General features: G+C 39.0%; 1 protein-coding gene across 1 annotated transcript in view; it reads right to left on the bottom strand.

Annotated features, from left to right (window-relative positions):
* The window catches only part of AGBL1 (AGBL carboxypeptidase 1), a 264,251-nt gene that overhangs the window by 118,839 nt on the left and 124,884 nt on the right, over positions 1 to 20,528 (bottom strand). The window contains 2 exon segments of the mRNA XM_079318217.1: positions 3,514 to 3,645; positions 8,114 to 8,243. Of these exon segments, the coding sequence (XP_079174343.1) occupies positions 3,514 to 3,645; positions 8,114 to 8,243 (262 nt within the window).

The raw sequence follows: 20,528 nt of genomic DNA, 5'->3' as shown, positions 1-20,528 counted from the left end.
TTTTGTCTGAAGCTGGTACAGAGCAGAGAAAGGGGATCTATTTTTTACAGAACATCACACATAATGATGTGAAAATAAAGTTCAGCATTTAACTAACTTGCATTGTGAAATAAACCAAAATACTCTCTTCCAGGTCCAAACAAAGAATCACAATAAAAAGTTATAATAAAACTAGTAAATATTTTATCTTAGCCCTGAGTGAATTTCTTACTCTCAAAATCATATTTCCCAACAAAGTCTATAAACAGTAAGCCTGAAGTAAAAAATATTCCATCAGTGAAGAGGCAACAATTATTTAGTCATTACAGAGGGCTAAATGTGTTATTTTTACACTCTATAAAAATAGAAAACAGCTACATAGGGCACACCTAGTGCTAATGAATAGACTGGGTTGTTATACACACACACTCCTGTGGGTTATGTCTGTGTGTCTGAACTGCAGTGCTGCTACACCAACCACAACTTGTGCAAAACATCATTTGATCCACCCAGAGGAGACCAAGCAAAATTAGAAAATTCGTTGTTTCCTTTATGACAGTTTTCTTTAACACCTGAACTGAATGGAATCCTACAGAAGGAGTTCCTACTTATTGCTAGTGACATTTACCCTTGAATTTCACTCACTTTGGGTAGCGAAAACTAACCAGCTAATTTTACTTTCTATCAGTTTCACCAACTAATTCTGAGAAATTGTAGTTCTGTTCTTTTGGGCTTTACTTCACATCACTGTATGGGAATATTTGATTTGAAAGTGATTGAACAATGTCCTTTCCTAAAACAGTGTTAGATATTTCCCTATCAGTGTAAGATATTTGATCTGAACTACTTTACAAAATCTCTTGCAAACTACTTAACCATACATATCTTTCCTTTATACATATTTAATTTTTCAGTGTATTTGGGCCACAGCCACCACTGGTCTCCTCCCGTTCCATGAGGTTCATTTTTCAGATGAAAAAACTAAGCCAGAGAAAACTAGAACAAAGCAAAAAAACTTCAGTTTAAATCTGAGACCACCTCAAGCCTCAATCTCAAGTCAAGATCTCCAGTGTGTTACTATGAGCTGCAGCACTCTCTTTCCTGTGGGCACTGGAACAGAGAAACCTTGAAAATTCACTTCTTGCCTTTGATAGTGCATCCAACATTTCTGCACTGCCTTCAGCCTGCTACTTGCTGCACAGAGATCACAAAATTGTATGGCTTCATGCACAGATTCCTGGATTTTGACTGAGAAGGAATCAAAAATATTCAGCAGAACCATAGCACATGAGACCCAGTTAAACTGCATGTGAACAGTATATGCCCTTATCTGCACCCACACACAAAATTTTATAAACTTATCACACCAAATACAATCATCAGAGCCTTAATCCAGTTTAGCTTTTTAGAGCAATTTAAATTATATGCATAATCAATCTTTGACTTTTAATTAAATAAAAAGACTGGCAGGTAACAGTAATGTCTCTCTACACAGGACTCATTTAGAACCATTAGCAAACTGAATTTAATATTCTTTTCATTTTACCAGCATTCACTGGATTTCACACTAATGGCTCTTTCTTCTCTATTGACTCTTCTCATTAATTATCTTTCAATAATATATTTTGTGTGAAACACATCCCTTTAAAGGATGCTTTTATGCTAGTGCAGCAGTGTGACTGTGTTCCATGTCTCTCCTGCAGCTGGATTTATCACGTGTGACAGCAAAGGAAGCTGCTCCACTTATACTGGACCCTGTCTATAAACCTTCAATCCCATTCAAAAATAATGGAATTATATTTCTTTACTAATGTCCCTGCAGAGATTGCTGTCAAAGGGTCCTGGAATGTTTATCAAAAGGTCGGGATTATGATGCCAATGCTGTGCAAGTCACCCAAGGCCACAAAATATTAAAGGCAAGGAGGATTCTGACTGTACATTGCCAAGGGCTACAGCTGAATCTATAACGTATGAGGCAAAGGCTCTTCCAAAACCCATAATTTTCTTGAGGTATTTGGTTTCTGTTCCTGTGGAGAAAAATCAATCATGGAGGCCAGATTAATTCCCATTACCTAGAGGAGGCAGGAGACAAACCTGTGCAAACAGTGCAGGGCAGGGCTGGGTATCTCAGTTGGAATTTCAGATGTGTCCCTGTACAGACCCAGGGCTGGGGCAGGGCTGGTATCTCCCAGCTGGAATTTCAGATGTGTCCCCACACAGACCCAGTTCCCCCATCCTAAGCAGGGAGAGGGTGACCTCCTGCAGCAGGCACCCACCTCCCATTTCATGCAAAAGCCAGGATTTGAGCTGTAAAAACCTTTCCTATGTGTTTTCACACTGCAGAGTGTTCTTGGACAGCCTCAGAGCCTTCATTGCAGATTCAGGTCAGGCTCCAAATGCTGGCAGCAACATTTGAATTCTGCCTGTGCAGCAGTGAGCCCTCCTCAGCCTTTGCAAGCCCCCAGAATTCAAACACAGCCAAAAATGCCCTGGCTGTGGGAACCCTCCCTGCTTTCCTCAGGAACCAACATTTGCCACAGGCACCCCTCACAGCCAAAGCTGGGGCACTTTCCTCCAGTAAAGTTCCATAAAATGAGCATGGAAAACATGAAAATCTCATGGAAGGATATTGAGTATTTATGCTGAAGCAGCAAAAATTGTACAGAGGCATAAACTGTCAGAGACTTCTCAACCTCTTTCAGGTTTGAATAATCCAAGCTGTAACTACAATCAATTTAAGGCAACAATTATGTTTTGTGATATTAACATTTTTAGGACAAGAATTGGACTGTATAATTTCTTTCTTCCCTGAAAAAACTTATTTAATAGGAACATATAGGAACATATCATTTAAACAGATACAAAGAAAAAAAACAAAAAAGAAAAAAGAAAAAGAAAAAAAGAGAAATGGGCAGGAAATGCAAAGAAGAGTTTGATGAACGAGACATTCCCATAAGCTGAAATAAAATAGATTTCAGAATTCTTCCCCCTACCCCCTGCCCAAAAAAAAAAAAAATTCCTAGGTATGACACCAAACATTTGTTCTGGACATAGCATTTGCTTGGCACACACTGAATTATCCCATATTTTCAGAAGGATCAGGAGCATTTTGTTATGAAAGAAATTCAATTGAGTAGGACTGTGGGACACCATCATCTTCTCAGTTAACATTACATAATTCCCATTTATTTTCATATTAAGGGTAGGATGGTGAGGAAAAAAGTGTATGTATATTTAGAAATTATAAAACACATAAAAATATGTCTGTCCTATTAGCCTGTAGCCAAATGTTACAGTGCATCATTTTACTGAAATGAAATAAATAGCAAATACACCATCAGTACATGGGTCCCTAATATCTGGTGCATGAAGATATTGTTGAAATGACTTGAAATTCTCTGGACTATTATTCCTCTGGAACAAGGAAAGTTTGCATCCTATCATCAAAATTTTTTGAGGTGACCTTATCTTAAATATTTTAAGTGTGTAATGACATAGAGGCTGCTAATAAAGGAAGGAACCAAGTGAACCTACCCTGTAGCCAACATCTTCTGTGACAACTGCTGTGTCAACCATGCAGCCTGCTTGCCACAAGGTCTCTTTAATGCTGCAGCCATAGAGAAACACATTCTTTTTCTGGGAGTGCCCATGGTAGTCACAGAAGACCTAGGGAGAGGAAAGAACGAGGCAAAATGTTGAACATTGGAAAGGTTTCTTGGTTCTTCATAATAAGCACTATTAGACTATGGCAGGGTGGTGTTAATGTTTTGGGGTTTTTTTCAGAGTAGCTTAGACTCTGGGCCTTGCCTTTGACCTGTGTCAGACTTCATTAGCCACTTGCATCTTGCTTTATTTATTTGATCTGACATGATCTCAGGGGTCCAGAGTCAAGCCTGGTGCACTTCTGTCTGCAGCAGAGATAAACATGACACCTGTGCAGGAATCCATGGCAACTCAGCAACCTAAGGGTTCATGAGAACCCCTGATACCACAACAGAGCAATTTGTCAGGCTCCTTCTACTTCTAAATTCCTAAACTCCAGCTTTATCCTCATGAGATATGAAATCTATGCCTTCCCAAGCAATTAATCATTGCTCTGTCATCTTTAAATTAAAAACCCATGCTACATAATTTTCAGGAAAATATAATTGTGCAATTGTATTGTCAGACCTTTGCATGAATTCCTGCAAGTCAAGCACAGAAAATGACCCATATTCAAGGCAAATAATCTCATTCCACACTAATCTACCTGTCTATGCAATCCATCTCTCATGTCAGCTGTCATATAAACGAGGCACAAGGAACATTTCCAGTTTTAGAGGAAGTTTTGATTGCCTTTATAGGCAGATATTGATTCCCATGGAAATGAAAATCACAATTTAATGACCCAAGAGGTAAATATTGACCCAGGTCTTAAAGAATAATCAATCTCAGTGCCCTCTGAGATATGAAGTCGATGTACACATGGCTGTTACATATATTCTCCATGTCTTAATCAGGAATATTCAGAAATCTGCCAATGAAAATTTAAGAATCTCTAAAGACAAGGGATTATTTAATTTTAAACCAACAGCATTCACTGTAGAGTGGAAAGGAGCTTCAAGATTTCATTGAAGCAGTTTTCTAGGACTTCTGTTGGAGACAAATGTGTGTAGGAAGGTAGAGAAAAATTATGGATCAACATAGAGATGGGGGAGAAATATGGGGGTGCAAAAAATAGAACCATAGAATCATTTAGGTTGAAAAATATCAGATCCAACCATTAACTCAGCCCTGCAAAATCCAGTAAATTCTGTCCACCAAGTGCCACAACTGTATATCTTTTAAATATCTCCAGGATGGCGACTCTACCACTGCTCTGGGCAGCCTTTTCAAACCTTGATAACCCTCCAGAGAAGGAATTTCTTCCTCATATCCAACCTCAACCTCTCCTGGCACAATTTGAGACCATTTCCTCTTGTCCTGTCAACTGCTGCTTGGGAGAAGAGACTGACATGCACTCCCTGCCAGCCTGTCCCAGTCCCTCTGCAGAGCCTTCCTACCCTCCAGCAGAGCAACACTCCCACCCCTATTCTTACCTAAGTACATGCACAAGAGGGGAGAAACAGATGGAGAACACGAGCTTCTTCCACCAACTGTTAGGGCAAGACTTACCCTAGTTTGCTTATTTACCAGCTCCACAGTAACTAAATTTAGCTGCAGCACGTCAGGAGTTTGTTTATCTGGGAATTGAGCACGTACATTCTTTCAGCTCCTCTGACACTGGAGAGGCTGAGGCACATAATAACCAGTCAGATGGACAATTATGCACATCCCATATCTTACATGCTGCTGCTTCCTTTGGTTTCTGTCCTTCCCACACCACCACTCACCTCCAGATCTTTTTGTGGGGCTGAGGGTCTGCAGGCTCCACATCTGGAGCATGTGAACAGCCACCTACCCAGCAGTAACTCTGATCCACACACAATTATCCTGGAGTGCCTCCTTCCAAAGAGCTGCATTTATTAATTCTATTAATGACAGACATTTTTCCATCTAGTGTTTGATCTGAGCTATCAGCAATACACAGTTGTAGCTTAGGTTAACCACAGTTACTACCTAGAACGTATTTCTATGAATATCAAAGAGGATTTTACAGCTTTTGTCTTATTTCAAGACAGAGAACTCAGCTCAATTGGGTATCAATTACTTGCCAATTTACAGAATTGCAACACACAAAAGACAACATATTATCTGCCTGAAATATTATTTATCAGAAACCCCACAGGGATTATGAGAGAGTGATGATGCCTGGTAAGTAGCAGGTCCATAATTCTGCACCTCATGAAACCTGCAGACAGATCTGGATTGAGACTTCTTCACTGGTAAAGGATTACCAAAGTCAGGTTCTGTAATTTGGCACCTGGTTCAGGCCATGGAATCTTTCATTGAGTGTCACCAGCTTCCACAGTAAAATTCCATCAGTGCCACTGAAAACACTTTCACTCTATTTGCAAGTTGCATAGCACTACATTTTAATTAATTTGACTGGAGACTGCAGTCACTCCCAATGTTTATACTCAATTATTCTCCATAGCACATACTTCTGCCTCATTTTCACACCACAGAGCAGCTTATGTCTCACCACTCAGCCAAGGCTAAGAGATATTTCAGAGTCTGAGCACCCAACACAGAATTCTTCCTGGGATATGTCTGGGCAAACACTGAGCAAACTTGGCATCTCCCTGTGCTTTTTCTTCAGCCTGTCCTTCCATATGGCTGGGACACTGAGACACACAAACCAGTCAGACTCCCAAGCTTGCACTCACAGGGATATGACTCAAAACATGCACAATTTTCAAATCTATTTAAATTTATTTGCCAGCACTGATCATCCTAAAGGTAAGGACTGTCTTCTAGCTCAAAAAACAACCCTCATGAGTCACAGAGTCAGGTACCTTTTAAAATAAAAGCAACAAGAAAAACTGTTGGAAAACAGAATTTTTTGAAATTTCTTTTCTTTTTTGTGTCTTTCTTAATAACGTTGTGACAGGACATTAAATGCCAGTTTTGAGATAGACATGATTAGAAGTTTTTTTTCCTCTCAATGAGTACATTCTTGCAGGCTGTGCTTGTTTCCAAGTTTGATATAATGCCTTTGAGAGGCAGAAAACTCTGCTCAGAGCCTTCTGGTCCATTGGAAGTTCCTTCCCCCTTTTAGAGCATCCTGCTCTTCACCAGAAATGAGACTCTGCAGTGTCCCAGTGCACCCAATCTCTTGGTCTCATTATGGTTCCCAGAGCCAACAAGGTAAGCAAAAAAACCCCCATCAATTAACAGGCTATCTTCTTGTTAATTAAATAAATAAAGTGGCCTTGGTTTGAAGGGCTGCTGAAGTTCTTTGCTTTTCTCCTTCAAGCAGTTTTTCTTGGCTTTGAAGAAACTGCTTGCACATCCCTAGGTTAAATTAAACCAAATCAGTTCACAGAAATAATTTGGCTATCGGTGAAATCGGCTCCATGAGATCTTACAGGTTAAAAGAAAACACATTAAAAATAAACAAACAAAATCCCAAAAGCCAAACTCTCTTCTGAAGGAGGGGAAAGGCATTTTTGAGGAAGTATAAACTAAAATCAATGTATTTTTCAAAGCAAAGAAAAATCAGTTTATGAAGTCTGACATGCAGTCTGTGAGTGAGGGAGATGGTAGGATCAATAGCCTCCCTTCACTCAACAATGATGAAAACTTGTACTGAGTATTTGACTTCATGCACCTGAATAGGACAAGGAGGGTCATGTATTAAAAGAGGCCAGACAGCAAATTACAGGGTAAAAAAAGACTCATCCTACACTGCTCTGAACCAAAGGAAAATGTTGGTGACTCAATTTGCAACTCTGAGCTGAGTTTCAACAATACACCTCTCAGCCTACAGAGAAATTTCAGAGCTGTTAGCTTAGACAAAAAGTAAATTACTGCAAGAATTCCCTTAGAGTAGCTCACAGACATTTTCACCTTGTTTGGGGCTTTTCTCATGAGGTGCACTTGGACATTTCCTGTAGCTATCACCAACAAACCTGCCAGTTCATGTATCCACATCTGTTTGTAAACATTTGAAGCTCCTTGTGGTTTTCCTCCTGGGATCTCAGAACTATCTTTTCCTTCTGCTGGGCAACTGAGCAGATGGGATGGATCCCAGCCCCATCTCATGAATTTCTAGTAGCCCCCCTTTCTTCTCATGGCCAAAGCAGCAGCAAAGTTCACACACTTTGAGGGCTTCTTCCTCTGTTTTTGTGAGTGCATGGGCTTTAGCACAGTCCATTTGGACTAAATCTTTCTGGAATTTCTCCTAATGCTTCCATGAAGATAGCAATAACCTACTCATAATATTGAGTTTAGTTGGAGTACTTTGAGGATATAAAGAGCTTTAAGAAATTAGATTTCTCATTGCTATTCCAGGTATACAGACATTCTGAAATTTGGAGGTGCTGGTTAGAAGATTCAATGCATGACAAATATTCAAAACAATTTCTCAAAATGAAAGTGTAACAGGACATGATGCTCCCAAATCACTCCAGTTCTGTAACAAGATTATTCATACAAGTACAGTAATCAACCCATTCACAGAATCACAGAAAAGAACCTGCAAGAGACTCACCAGAGGAGCCCTGCCAATGCTGCGCAGGTAGTAGAGGAGACCTTTGGTGTGGTAAATTGTTGGGTGCAGCTGGGAGCTGGGTGTCAGCCACTGCCTGTTGAGATCATCTCCACTCAGTGAACAACGGAGGCTGGAATCAGGAAGCAACATGTCACAAACTGGGGAACAGCAGCTGGCTCCAAAGCATTTCCAACCCTGGCCAGCCATGGCACAGGACAGGGAATGTCAATAGAACACAGATATTGTGGTTTTGAACACTGAATGGAATGAACCAATAATCCATATTATGTTTTTCAGGTTCTTAGAGTATATTAATTCTACAATTTCCTTTCCATCTAAGGTCCACATAATTGCTGTCCTGCAAATAAATGCAGTTTTTCATTCCTAAGAAGGCACAAATGAAAAGACCATTGAGAACAGTATCTTCTGAAACATTCTAAATTCTGTGCTATGAAATTCATGCAGCTTGCATAGACCACAGGTTTCCCAAAACCCCCAGAGCAAACAAGCACATCCAACTTCTACTCATTCCAATTGAAGACAGGCACTCAAATCTCATAGACCAATCTGAAACATGAATGTATTTAAATGAGATGAGCTGGGTGTCTCATTTAAGCTACTCTGCTCACAAGAAATGTCTCTATCTAAAGCCCATCAAGGATATCATGATGCCTGCTAGAGCATTATGTAGAACAATTACCCAGCTTCACTGCAAAGGCTGGATAAAAATCTAAATAAGAATCCCAGATTTGCACTGAGGAAACGTTTCCCTTAGTTAGTTACAACATATTCTGTTACTGACTCAATGATCAGTGGAAGTCTGTGCAGGATACTTGACCATGGCACAGCACTGTGCAATTTTGAAAAATTCAACTAATCTTCCTTGTTAGTGACTGTGTAGATCAGAGCCTTACACTCTTCAAAGGATTTGCTATAATTTGGTTGATAATTTTCAAATCACAGTGTGGTGATAAAATTCAGGAATCCACCCTCCAGCATATGAGATATTGTGGTAGGTTCTCATCATCTTCAAACCATCCACTAGAATGCTTTCAGTGGCACTGTAAAATTGGGGTGCCTCTTCTTCAAAATGTTAAAATATCCTAAAAGTTGGATGAAATTTCTAGCTACAGAGTTGCATTCAGCTTTTCTGCACCAACCACTTAGAAGAAATTAAAATATTAATGTACTTGCAAAATGCTTGGAAAAAGGGTTGTAAAGCAGGAAAGTTTTGGGGTTTTTTTTTAATAGGTGGGAATAATGGACAACTGGTTAAAAATCGAAGACAAAGACATAGAGTCACTAAGAATATTCCATATATCTTTAATGCAGAAAAACAAGGTCATTAATGACATCTTGGGGTTTCTGGCAACACCACAAGATCCATTCCAAATTTACTCTAGTTTCAGTTATCTGAATTCCCTTGTTTCCTCATAATCCATACCCCATGTTACTCATTCAGCAAATCAGAAAACACTAGCAATAGATAACACTTGGGAAGTCAGCAAATGCTGCTGGGAGGCTTCTGCCAAAAGAATTCTACATGAAAACATGACAGTTTCTGTTGTGTTTCTTAAGAGCTCTTCGGATAAAGTTACCCTTAGGCTCACCTCTCCTGATCTTCAGGACAACAACTGCTCAGCTGAGATTAGCAGCTGCATTTCTGCCAAGAATTTGTGTGCCTACACAGTTTCCCCTCAATAGGTACAATGACACAGAGAGAGACACTGAATTGCATAAAGAAACTCAAAACTCATCTTTTTCCAATGTGACCAGAAAAAAAATAAAACCCAAACGCTTCCTTGACATGAGGCTGTGGTGCCTTCCTCCATCACAATTATACCAGGGAGCAAAACTAATTGAGAATAACAACAGAATTTTCATTCTGAAGGAAAGAATGATAGCTGGACTTGTATTCCCATGTTTTAATTTAATATCAAGAAATAAAAATGGAAGGGAGTCTTGTTGTTTCAGACATACAGAAATAGTTTTTCAACGTTGTCATTGGTCACACCCCAAGCCTATTATAACCCCCTTTCCTGTGGGAATTGACATTAGTTTATCCCTGCTCAAACCATTTACACTTCCCTCAACTAAAATGCCTTGGTACATATTGGATGAGTCTAACATAAAGGGAGAAACAAGCAGGGGAATAGAAATATGACAGCTGCAAATTACTGCTAAAAGGATTCAGTAAATACAGATACTAATATTAAACCACTGTCAAACTCAATTTTTATTTTTTAAACTAAAAGCTTCTAGAAATTTTCATTATTCCTTCAGCAATTATAAAGAAATCCCATAATCTGTCACACAAGAGAAACTTCTAATCAAATTCATAATACAGTTTATCAATTCTATTGCTCTGACAAAAATTCTGACTCTTTTTTCAGAGGTGACTATGAAAAAAATAATCCCTAGCTCTGCAATTTACAGGTGCTGCTGTGCTTAGTATTAGCTTAAGAAGGGTAATTCAACTCTAAAACAATAATTTGGAAGTTCTTATGAACTGTTTGGAAAGAAGGTAACTTCTCTACATAAAGCCAAGAGCTAGGAGACAAAGTTCAGCTTTGTACCTTCAAAGATTAACACCTCTGCTTATTTAAAGCTTTAAAAATTAGCCCTCAGCTTGGCTGTATCCACAGCTCTTAAGGACATGCAGAACTCAAATTTAATTACAAGAGGCTGATTTTTCCCACCCTGCTCTGTCCTTCCTTCATTTTGCTAAAATCTGTTTACTTTTGAATATACCAATTATTCCCTTCCAGTCCTGTTTCTCCTTATCCCTTCATTCCTTCTCTCTTTCCTAATAGTGATGACATGCACAGATAATGGTTTTGCCCGTTATGCTCTGCAGCCAAGGGTGAAGGTAAAATATTAAGCAGATTTCAAATGCTGATAGCAAATAAAGGGACTGAAGAGCTGAGACTGGCTTTGAATGTTTGGCAGGGTTTAATGAAATTCACTACTCAAATCAAAGGCCTTTTTTACAACAGAGTTCCAAGCTATTATATTTCCTTTAAATTCTTTACATGCCTTTTCTCTTTTGCAGCATTAGCAAGGTTACATGCCACCTTGGATGGGACTAGTGGAAGCTTACAAAAATGACTGATAGAAAAAAAAATCCAATAAAAAACACCATTTATGTGGCTCTACATAAAGTACCTGAAATTCTGCTAATTGTTAGGTATATTCAACCCAAAGTCATTACCCAGACATATCTCAAGTAATTAAACTGTGATTCTCTTAAAAGCCTGATCTATTATAGTACCCCCTCCTCCTCTCTTTTTTATATAGCCAAGACATTTTGGCTTTGAGGGCAAAGTAGCCTCAGATGCTGCACAAAACTCTACACAAACCACATGTATGGCTGGAGAGATCCCACCTGGTCTAACAAAAGGCTTGATAAGGTTAATGGAACATTTCAGTTGACTGCAATAAGCCTCTGTCCCACAAAGGTACAAAAATGGCAGGGGATGAGAAACACAGAAACACTGGAAAACCAATACTGAATAGGGTTGTGTAGTAGAGACTGGGGATAAGAATAATACACAAGATATTAGACAAGAAAGAATGAAATGGAGTCACTTTTTAAAGAAAATATGTTGCTGTGCTTGGAAGATAAAATGTTTCCCAGTCTCCTGTCCATAACAGATAAAAGGAAAGACAGGAGCCATCATACTGAATGAATGATGTCAGGACTGATAATAACAGCACCTGTGGCTCAGGGAAATATAAAATCTAAAGGGATGCATCATGTTTGATATGTAGAGAGGAGCATCACCATTCACTGTGCATCTTAAAAGCAGACAGCAGCACCAGTGTAGGATGACAGTATCTGTATAAAAGGCAGCAGGCACAAGTAAACATCAAGATGCCATTGAGCAGCATGAGGCAGCTTCAACCAGACACAGCAGGCTGGACTTTGGAAAAAACAGCAGCCTAGGTAAAACTGAAATATTTGTATTAAAGTGTTATGGTCCTGCCATTCAGAAAACTTGGAGCAACATGCAGGGGAAAAAAAATAAGATGGATAGAAAAACTTTTATTGCTCTTGATTTTAAATCTTTCCATAAATCAAGACTTGGTGACTGAGGAAGCAGCAGCAGCAGCAAAGCCCTCGTGCATATTGTAATGGAGGCTGTCAGAAATATAACCATTATTTTCTGGCTTTGACTCTGGCTTTGTCCAAGTCCATGGGCTGAAATCATAATGGCTACATTCCATCCTGGTATAGCCTTGTGATGCCAATGATTATTCCAGAAATGGAATATCACCAGAACAATGTAAATTTTGGAGGCTTTACAGTGAAACATTTGCTGTCAGCATTACTCCAGTTAACAGTTTATTTCCCATCCTTCTCTTTCCTTCTGACTGCAACATGAATGCTAAAATGTGTACAGTAGAACCAGGCTCAAGAGCAATTCACCTTTCCAGCATAACCAAAACAGCTGGGAGTCCAGGAGCTACAATCCCTATTTCATATCTATTTTCTTCAAGTGTGTCTTTCATTCTTAGGACCTAATCACACTCCCATCCTTACTTATGCATGAGCTACTGCAGTGCTAATTGTCCTCAAACAGCACTGGCACCACATCTTACTACCAAACTGATTTTTATCAAAATTAAGGGCCACATTTAGCATTGGAGCACCAAGGGAGGCTGGCCCTGTTTAACTGGCCAGATGATAAAAAACAAGGCCAAAAAAGTCAGCTTCTCCTAAGAGATCCCCATAAAGTACCAAACAATGGTGTTTGTTTCAATTGCACTGTGAAATGCTGCCTATTTATTTTATCACCAAGCCTTTAAGAGGAAATTTTTTATTACTCCTTTTTTTTTTTTTTTTTTTTTTATGGCACCTTACACACACACACACAATGCCAGACTCATGTCCTGAGTGACATTTGTGCCACCTGGGTGCCAATGAAATGACCAGTTTCATTTCAGCCCGTGGCTGCTGCACCACCCTTTCTTCCCAGCACTGTCTGATAAATCTGATGCACAATTCTTCCTCCTGGACAAACACTATCCTCAGGTATCACCCTGCCAGGTTTTCCCTGCCTCCCTGCAGCTGAGCACTGATACTAATTAGTGTAATGAACCTTCAGCATTTTACTTGCTGCATCTGACTGATTTTGTCACAATGGACAATTCCTTTCTTCCCAAGATAAACGATGTAATCTGTGCTCTTCCTGTTCCATGCATGTACCATATCTCTGTCCTTGCTCAGCTGCCGCTGATAGAAGGGCTCCTTTTCTCTCTGTGGACACATTTCATTAAGTCACACTTGGTCACAAATCACTTGGAGATGCAGAACAAGATCTGCCTCACCCCAGCTAATGCTGCCAATGTCATCATCAAATAAGACAAGGAGCTCACCTGATCTGCTGGAAAACTGAGCAAACAGCCCTGCCAGGGATGAGCCAACCTCCCTCCCAGTTCCACACCAAAGCATGCCCAGCACATTCCTATTTCTTCTATTTGTAATAGCAGTAATCATCAAATACCAGATAATTAACTCACCTGCAGTTGCCCACACGTTGCACTGTCATCTATGAAAAAAGTTCAAGTAATAAAAGTTTTGTGCTATTTTATGAAGGAGCAAATAGGGATTCAGGGAACAAATATAAACTGGGTTCTCATCCATGACATGGGGTCATCTCAAGAGCTTCTTCTGAGGATCTTCAAATACTTCATTCAATAAAAAAGCTTTAGAACAGAATCCTTAGAAACTGGTTTTGTGTGGAAATTTCACTTTTCAGCTCTTACAACAAGTAGGGACTTTTTGCAGAAAATATTGACTTTTCCTCACAAATCCAACACCAATTCCCCAGAAAACTGAATTTTCTGTCAAAACTCCAAGTTTTACTATCGAAAACATCAGAAATGGTTAAGGACTCAGAAAACATGAATTTCAAGTTTCTTAGGCACCTGTTCCTCTGTTTCAGAGAGGGGGGCACATTTTCCCTCAATGCTACATCAAGACTCTGTGACAGCAACTCGGTGAGATGCAGAATCATGATGCAACATGGGAACTGTAGTGTGGTCCAGCCTGGGCAAGGGCAGCCAAAAAAACTCCCAAAGGGCACCATGATGACACTTCCAAATGGAAGCACTGTTTTTAAATGGGAAGATGTGGCTCCAGTTCTGATTATCTATTATTCATAAAAAAGCTTAAGCTTTCCATGAGGGGAAAAAAAAAAAGAAACAAAAAAAATCCTGAAAAATATTTTCTCAAACAGCCCCACTTATATCCTCCTACAAGCAATGTCAGCAAATAGTAATTTTGCAGGCAGGGATATTGAGAAGTGAAGCCACTCATGCAGCAAAACAGTAAATCAATGAAAAACTAGGAATAGAACCTGACAGCTGATGAAAGCATATCACATTAACTAAAACTTTACTTTTAAATTTATGTCCTTTAGCCTGTTTCTAATTCCTGTATCCTTTCCTATTTTAAATATGGCTTGTATCCACACAACTGAAGAGGAGTTTTAACTGACTTAAGCTAATTGCACACATATGGGTTGCATTGAATTAACTGAGTTGATTTAAAAATCTGTTAGTTAAATCAGTGCAATCTCTGCATATAAACGAGCACTAAGAATTGCAATTTGCAGATGATTGTTCTAAAACTTAAACTAAAACAAACAATGCAGAAGGGCAAAACACAGCAACTCAGAATTAAGTGATAATCACAAGCAAGGAGTGTGGAGGTCCAGGAATAAAAAATAAAAACCGAAAGGAATGCACTCCAGTGGCTTCAGATCTCCAATAGTTTTTTCTACAATCCATCCTTAGCCAAGTAGTCCAGGAGGTGGTACCCTGGCACCTGCAAAGCTTTGTATGGGAATCAGGCTTGTTTCAGCCAGCTGACATCTCACAGCAAAGCAGGACAGTGACCTGTCAGCTGGCAAGGAAGAAAGAAAAAAGGAAAAAAGAGAAAAGACAAGAAGACCTCAGAGAGATGAAGTGAGGAAGCCTGAAGCCACTCCTCCCCAGCTGAGTATGTCCCATTCTCCATCACCTCATCCATCTTCAATAAAAACAAGCAGCAGGGATAAATCTCTGCAAATCACACCTGCATGACAATGAGGTGGTGGTGCTCCAAAATAAGATGCTTTTGAGCACATATATTTTTGGCCATGTAGGAGGCTGAAAGGTTGTTTTGCCAAATTTGTTCTGTTGATTTCTGAAGAGAGGTTAATAATAAACTTTACGAAACAGTGTTTAAAACATGGCTGGTCTAGATTAGGCAGTGTTGGTTGTCCCCTGTAATGCTAAGTAGGCTCACATATTAACCCTTAAGTATTAAATCCCACTGGTCAAAAAAAGATGTTGTTTTCTTCTCTAAGAAAGAGCTGGCACAAGATGGTTTACTCCATCAAGTCACTCATTTCAGTGTAGGAGCACAAAAAGGGACCTCAATGCACAAGAGGCTGCTGTGATTTATGGTGGAATTGGCCACAGGCTGACATAATTCTTCCATTAATAAATTATACTTCTGAAAAAGCAGAATTAACTGAAATATGCTGATTTGTAGCCTACAAAATAACACAAACCCAAATATAAATCTGGCTAACTCTTTCCTTTGAAAGGCAGTGGACTGCCTAAGGAAGAAAACACTGCATTGTGTTTGTTGCTCCTCCTAGAAGGGTTTCCCCTCTTTTTCCCACTTCCACTCCACCTTTTTTTCCAGTTATTGTAAACTAAATATGTTTATGAAGACATTACAGCTATACCTTCAACATCACTGGAAATTCCCAATATAGAGGGGTACAACATTTTGGGACTTGACCCCTACTAACCTCACAGGCTACTTGCACAGCAAATATAATCTCTCTGCAATACAGTGATGTTTCCTCACAGGTTACTCAGCAATGATACATATGAATCCAGGCTTTTTATATTTCTCCTTTGTGACATGGGATTTCTAACTCTGCCTGTGAATTCCACTGAGGAGCCAGGAGTTCCTATAAAACACTGTTTGCTTTCTTTGCAATAAATGTTCCCCTCTGTGCAGATGAACAATATTTATGGATCAGACCCATTTGCAGTCCAGCTTCCATTTCAGAAAAGGCAAGCTGGAAATAGATGATCTTTAAGTCCCCTCCAACCCAAGCCATTCTATGAAAACAAAAAAAAACAAACCAACAGACAACAGCCAACATAAATCACACCAACAGAAAAAAAAAAAAAACCTCTCCAAAAACCAAATGAAAATACCTCCTCCTATTTTTTTGTTATACATTCCACATGGCTTTGAAAGGATGTGGTTATTTTCTATTTTACAAGGCATAGATCATTGAATTCTTTCTATGCCAGAACGTTATATCTTCCTTGTTGATGTTCTACTCCTTCATAATACTTCTCTCCAGTGTTGTGAACTCTTGGCTAATACTATGCCTGATTCCTCCACATATTGCTGGAGACCATTAAGGCTTTGAGGGGCTTGAGCTGTGAGTTAAAAATATCATCACTAACATAACTGGAGACTGCTTCTTGCAGTAGCTAGAAAATTATGCATAGCAAGTGGTTTAATAAGTCTTTGCAGTTACTGAAAAAGAAATTAAACTAATAATAATAATAATCAAGAAAATCCCCAAATACCACTCCCTCTTTTGTGGAGCTTTCTGCTCAAAAATGTATGCACCCTCTCCCCTACTACATCCCTCCTCTAAGTGTCTTGGGTAAAGAGCTACAGAGGAAAGATGAAGCTCCTCCAGTGCCCAGGCAGAGGAAATAAGGTGTTTTAGGATTTCAAGAAAAATTATGGATTTGAATTGCCCCTGCATGAAATCTGGCAACTACCACAAGGGCCACACATCCAGCAAACAACAAAGTGTTAGTAATAAAACATCTTTTCACCAGGGCAGGCACACAAGCCATAATTATTGAATAATGATAATGGCAAGGACATGCAAAGAGAGAGCAGTGCTGCATCTGGAACTCTCTGAAAAACAAACTCAGCTCTCTGCTAGCATCCATCTCCTCCTGCAGTGCATCCTCAGGCATCAGGCACTGCAGCAGTGCTGGAAGAGCATTTGGGCTCTGACCAGCAGTGAGCAGAGCAGTCACAGGGATGAAAAGCAGAAAAGATTCTGTGTGTAGATGCACTAAACTCTCCTTTATTTGTTTATTTTCCCACACACACATGCACTGTGAGCCTTCAAACCTCAGTTGAATCCTAATTCTGATACTAAAAAAAAAAACAACAAATTGCACTTATATAACTGCTCATCCAAGCACGGTGTCTCTGGGCACTTCAAAACAGTCAAGTTAAACGAAGCATTCAATACACACTTATTAAAATAAAGTATCCACTAGAGAAGCCTGATAGGCTTGCAGAGCACTGCAAAACAGTCAGGAAACAAAAAAAAAAAAATGTACACATATAACAAGCAGCAGCAGATAGAATTCCTGTTAGGAACAAAAAAAATAAAAATCAAATTCTCCAGAAAGCTTCACAAACCCTAGCAAGACTTGGAAAAAGTTTTAAGAGAGCTCATTTAAAGTGCTAAGTAAAGCTGGTGCTGAGAATTCAGGATGCATAGGAAAATTTAAAATTCCTAAGAGGTGCTATCCCAACCTCAGGGGAGCTGAGAGACTTGCAATGGGTACCTTGCTGAACATATTAACAGTCCGAGCCTTGCTGGAAGTTTCTGGTAAAGAAAAACTAGGACACTAGATAGGAACAAATGCGTGGAAGTAGTTGATATATACTCATGTGAGCAAAAAATCTAAGCTGCTTTTGCATAGCAATTGACAAATTTTAATTGGGGACTAGTAGGATCAAAAAATTCCCTCTTGAAACAGATTTGTAAAGTGAAGTTACTTGAATACTGAAATAAATGACCTGATTTTTCAAAATATGGAGCTATTCATCATAGCCTATTGAAGTTCAATGGAGTTGCAAGCACTCAGCATCTTCCAAAGTCAGGAAATTCTTAACTAGCTTCCTGAAAAAAAAAAAAAAAAATAGATTGGGTCACCTAATTTATGGTCCTTAGCATTCATTTTTAACTCTCTCCTCAAAACAAATCAGGAAGCTGGAAGTATCAGAATGATATCAGCAGAATTTTCCAGAATGGACGATGCAGTGCTTTATCCAAACCTTTTGAGCTTTTTTCCCTGAGCTCTTCCCTGCCAATCACTCAACACACTTGTTTTTAATGTAACATAATAGAAGAACCATCTTTTAAAGGGGTACAAATTGTGTATATGTGAATACATGGGGACAGATGGATAATCCAAAAGACATCCATGAAGAAAAGTGATGATCAGCCTCCCATTTGGGTAGCAAAATGTTTAAAAGTCTTTCAGATAAGTGGCACTGCTGTTTTACAGTGAGTTAAGAATATCAGGGCCTGATCAAAAAGTGAAATATTTAATTGGAAAGTAGATGACAAAGCACCAGGCTGACAGAGCCCCTTATTTAGACAAGGAGAAAAGAGAAGAGAGCTGTAATGCAACTTCTTTATCACTTCTTATAAGACACAGGAAAGGATAATCTATAGCTATAGCTCTCCTACTTAGAAGGCCCATGGATAAAAATTGACACAGTGTCACTAAAAGCAATTTATATCTCCTGGCTGATCCAACTCAGCACACTCAAACAGCAATCAAAGAACAGGTCCACGTTTGTAGAAATAAACAACCAAGGCTACAGTTTTTTCTCTATCTATATAAGAAAACTCATTTCAACCTCCTTATAGAGAAAAAATATTTTGCATATCTATGTGGAAAAGCTGAACACATTTTAACTGTTAATACACATTTAGGCTCAACAGCAGCACTGATGCATTTACAGGGCAGCACAACATTTGCCTCCAAGGAGAAACAGTGCCAAGATCCAATTTGGAACCAAGAGGTTTTCCAAATTCTCTGCCAAAAAAAAGGACAATATTCTGTCATTGCTAGGAAACTCCAAGATATTGTTTTCCATGCAGATGTGTGTGTCTCAGTACAATCACATTAAAAAAGCAGAGGAATAAAATTTTCTCAATTTCAAGATGGAGTTGAAAGAGAAATAAGCATGGTGCTTGCTTAAAATAACAAAAGGCTAACGAAGCCTCTAGAATAATTCTGATTATACCCAGTAGTGCTTTTTCCTTTTTTAATTTCTTCAGCATTCCTTGTTCTTCGAGCTAATTCTACCACTCAGACCCCAGAGAGAATAAAGACTCAGCTGCATAACATTTAGTCAATACAGATAAGCTCACAGAAATATCCCCTGCAAAAATCAATGTGCAAATTCAAGCAGGCCATTCTGGTCATGTGGAATAGAGGTTGTACAAGGTTGCCAATTATTTTGGCTTCTGATGTATTTCTGGAATATTTATAAGCAGGGGAAGTCACTTGCTGCCTACAAGAAAGGATCTAGCTAAAACTTTGACCACTGCTCTGTTCTACCCTTCTTGACCAGCTTCATTCCAATAACATTGTGTAATTAATAATGCCATATAGAGATAGGAACAAATGGAAGTGATTCAAATATGTTTGTATGAGCAAAAAATCTAAGCTGATTTTGCACAGCAATTGAAAAATTTTAATAATTTTTTTGTTAAGATATAACAGTGCTTATAACCAGAGAAAATTACAAATTGTTTTCCAAAAAGTTGATTTTTCTGAGCAGATGGCAAGTTTGATCATAAAAATTTGCTAGTGAGGGAAAGAAGTACACCAAAACAGTCATATTTTTTGCCATTTTGAATGCCCCAAATAAAGATCTACCCTCTTAATTTTTTTAAAAGCATCCCTATCCTCCCTCAGAGTGCAGTGAATGTACTTTCAGTGTGAAATCTCCATTTCAATAGGACCATCTCTTTTCAGACTAACACTGGGACATTTCAAACAATTATATAATCATTAAATTAAGCCAAAAAAGCTTCTTTAAGGTATTACTGCCATCACTGTATAGATGGCTAAAGTAACTACAAAACAGTTTAATGACTTGCCTGAGATTGCACAGTAAACATTTGAGAAAAATGGAAAAATGATGATTCAAAGAGAGCAAAACATTCATAGGGGTTTTTTTAAGCTGTTCACAGCCTGAAAAGCAATTACTTAGTGGTCCTCAAAGGATGCCATGAAGGATGCTTATCTCTATTCCTGAGCACTAAAAATTACCAGTGACAGACAGCAAAAAGGGACTGCAACCAGGAAAAGAATAAAAAAAAAAAAAAGAGAGAAAAAAAAGAGAAGAATTAGATCTATAGAGCTCATTTCTCTCCAGCTCACAAGGCAAATTTGTTGGTCTGAAAAGCATGCTCACTGAATTGCAGCTTTGAATGTATTTCTCGTGGTGTGACTCCACAGCTGCAAAATCCCAGCTGCAATTAGGAAACTGTGTGGCTGGGTTTTCCATCACTGCTACACCAGCTCCTCTCCAGCAGTGGCTGCAGCTGGCCTGCCA

Source organism: Erithacus rubecula, assembly GCF_903797595.1.
Source record: "Erithacus rubecula genome assembly, chromosome: 14".
NCBI lineage: Eukaryota > Metazoa > Chordata > Aves > Passeriformes > Muscicapidae > Erithacus > Erithacus rubecula.
Note: the sequence above shows the minus strand (reverse complement) of the source record. Positions and strands in the feature narration are given on the sequence as shown.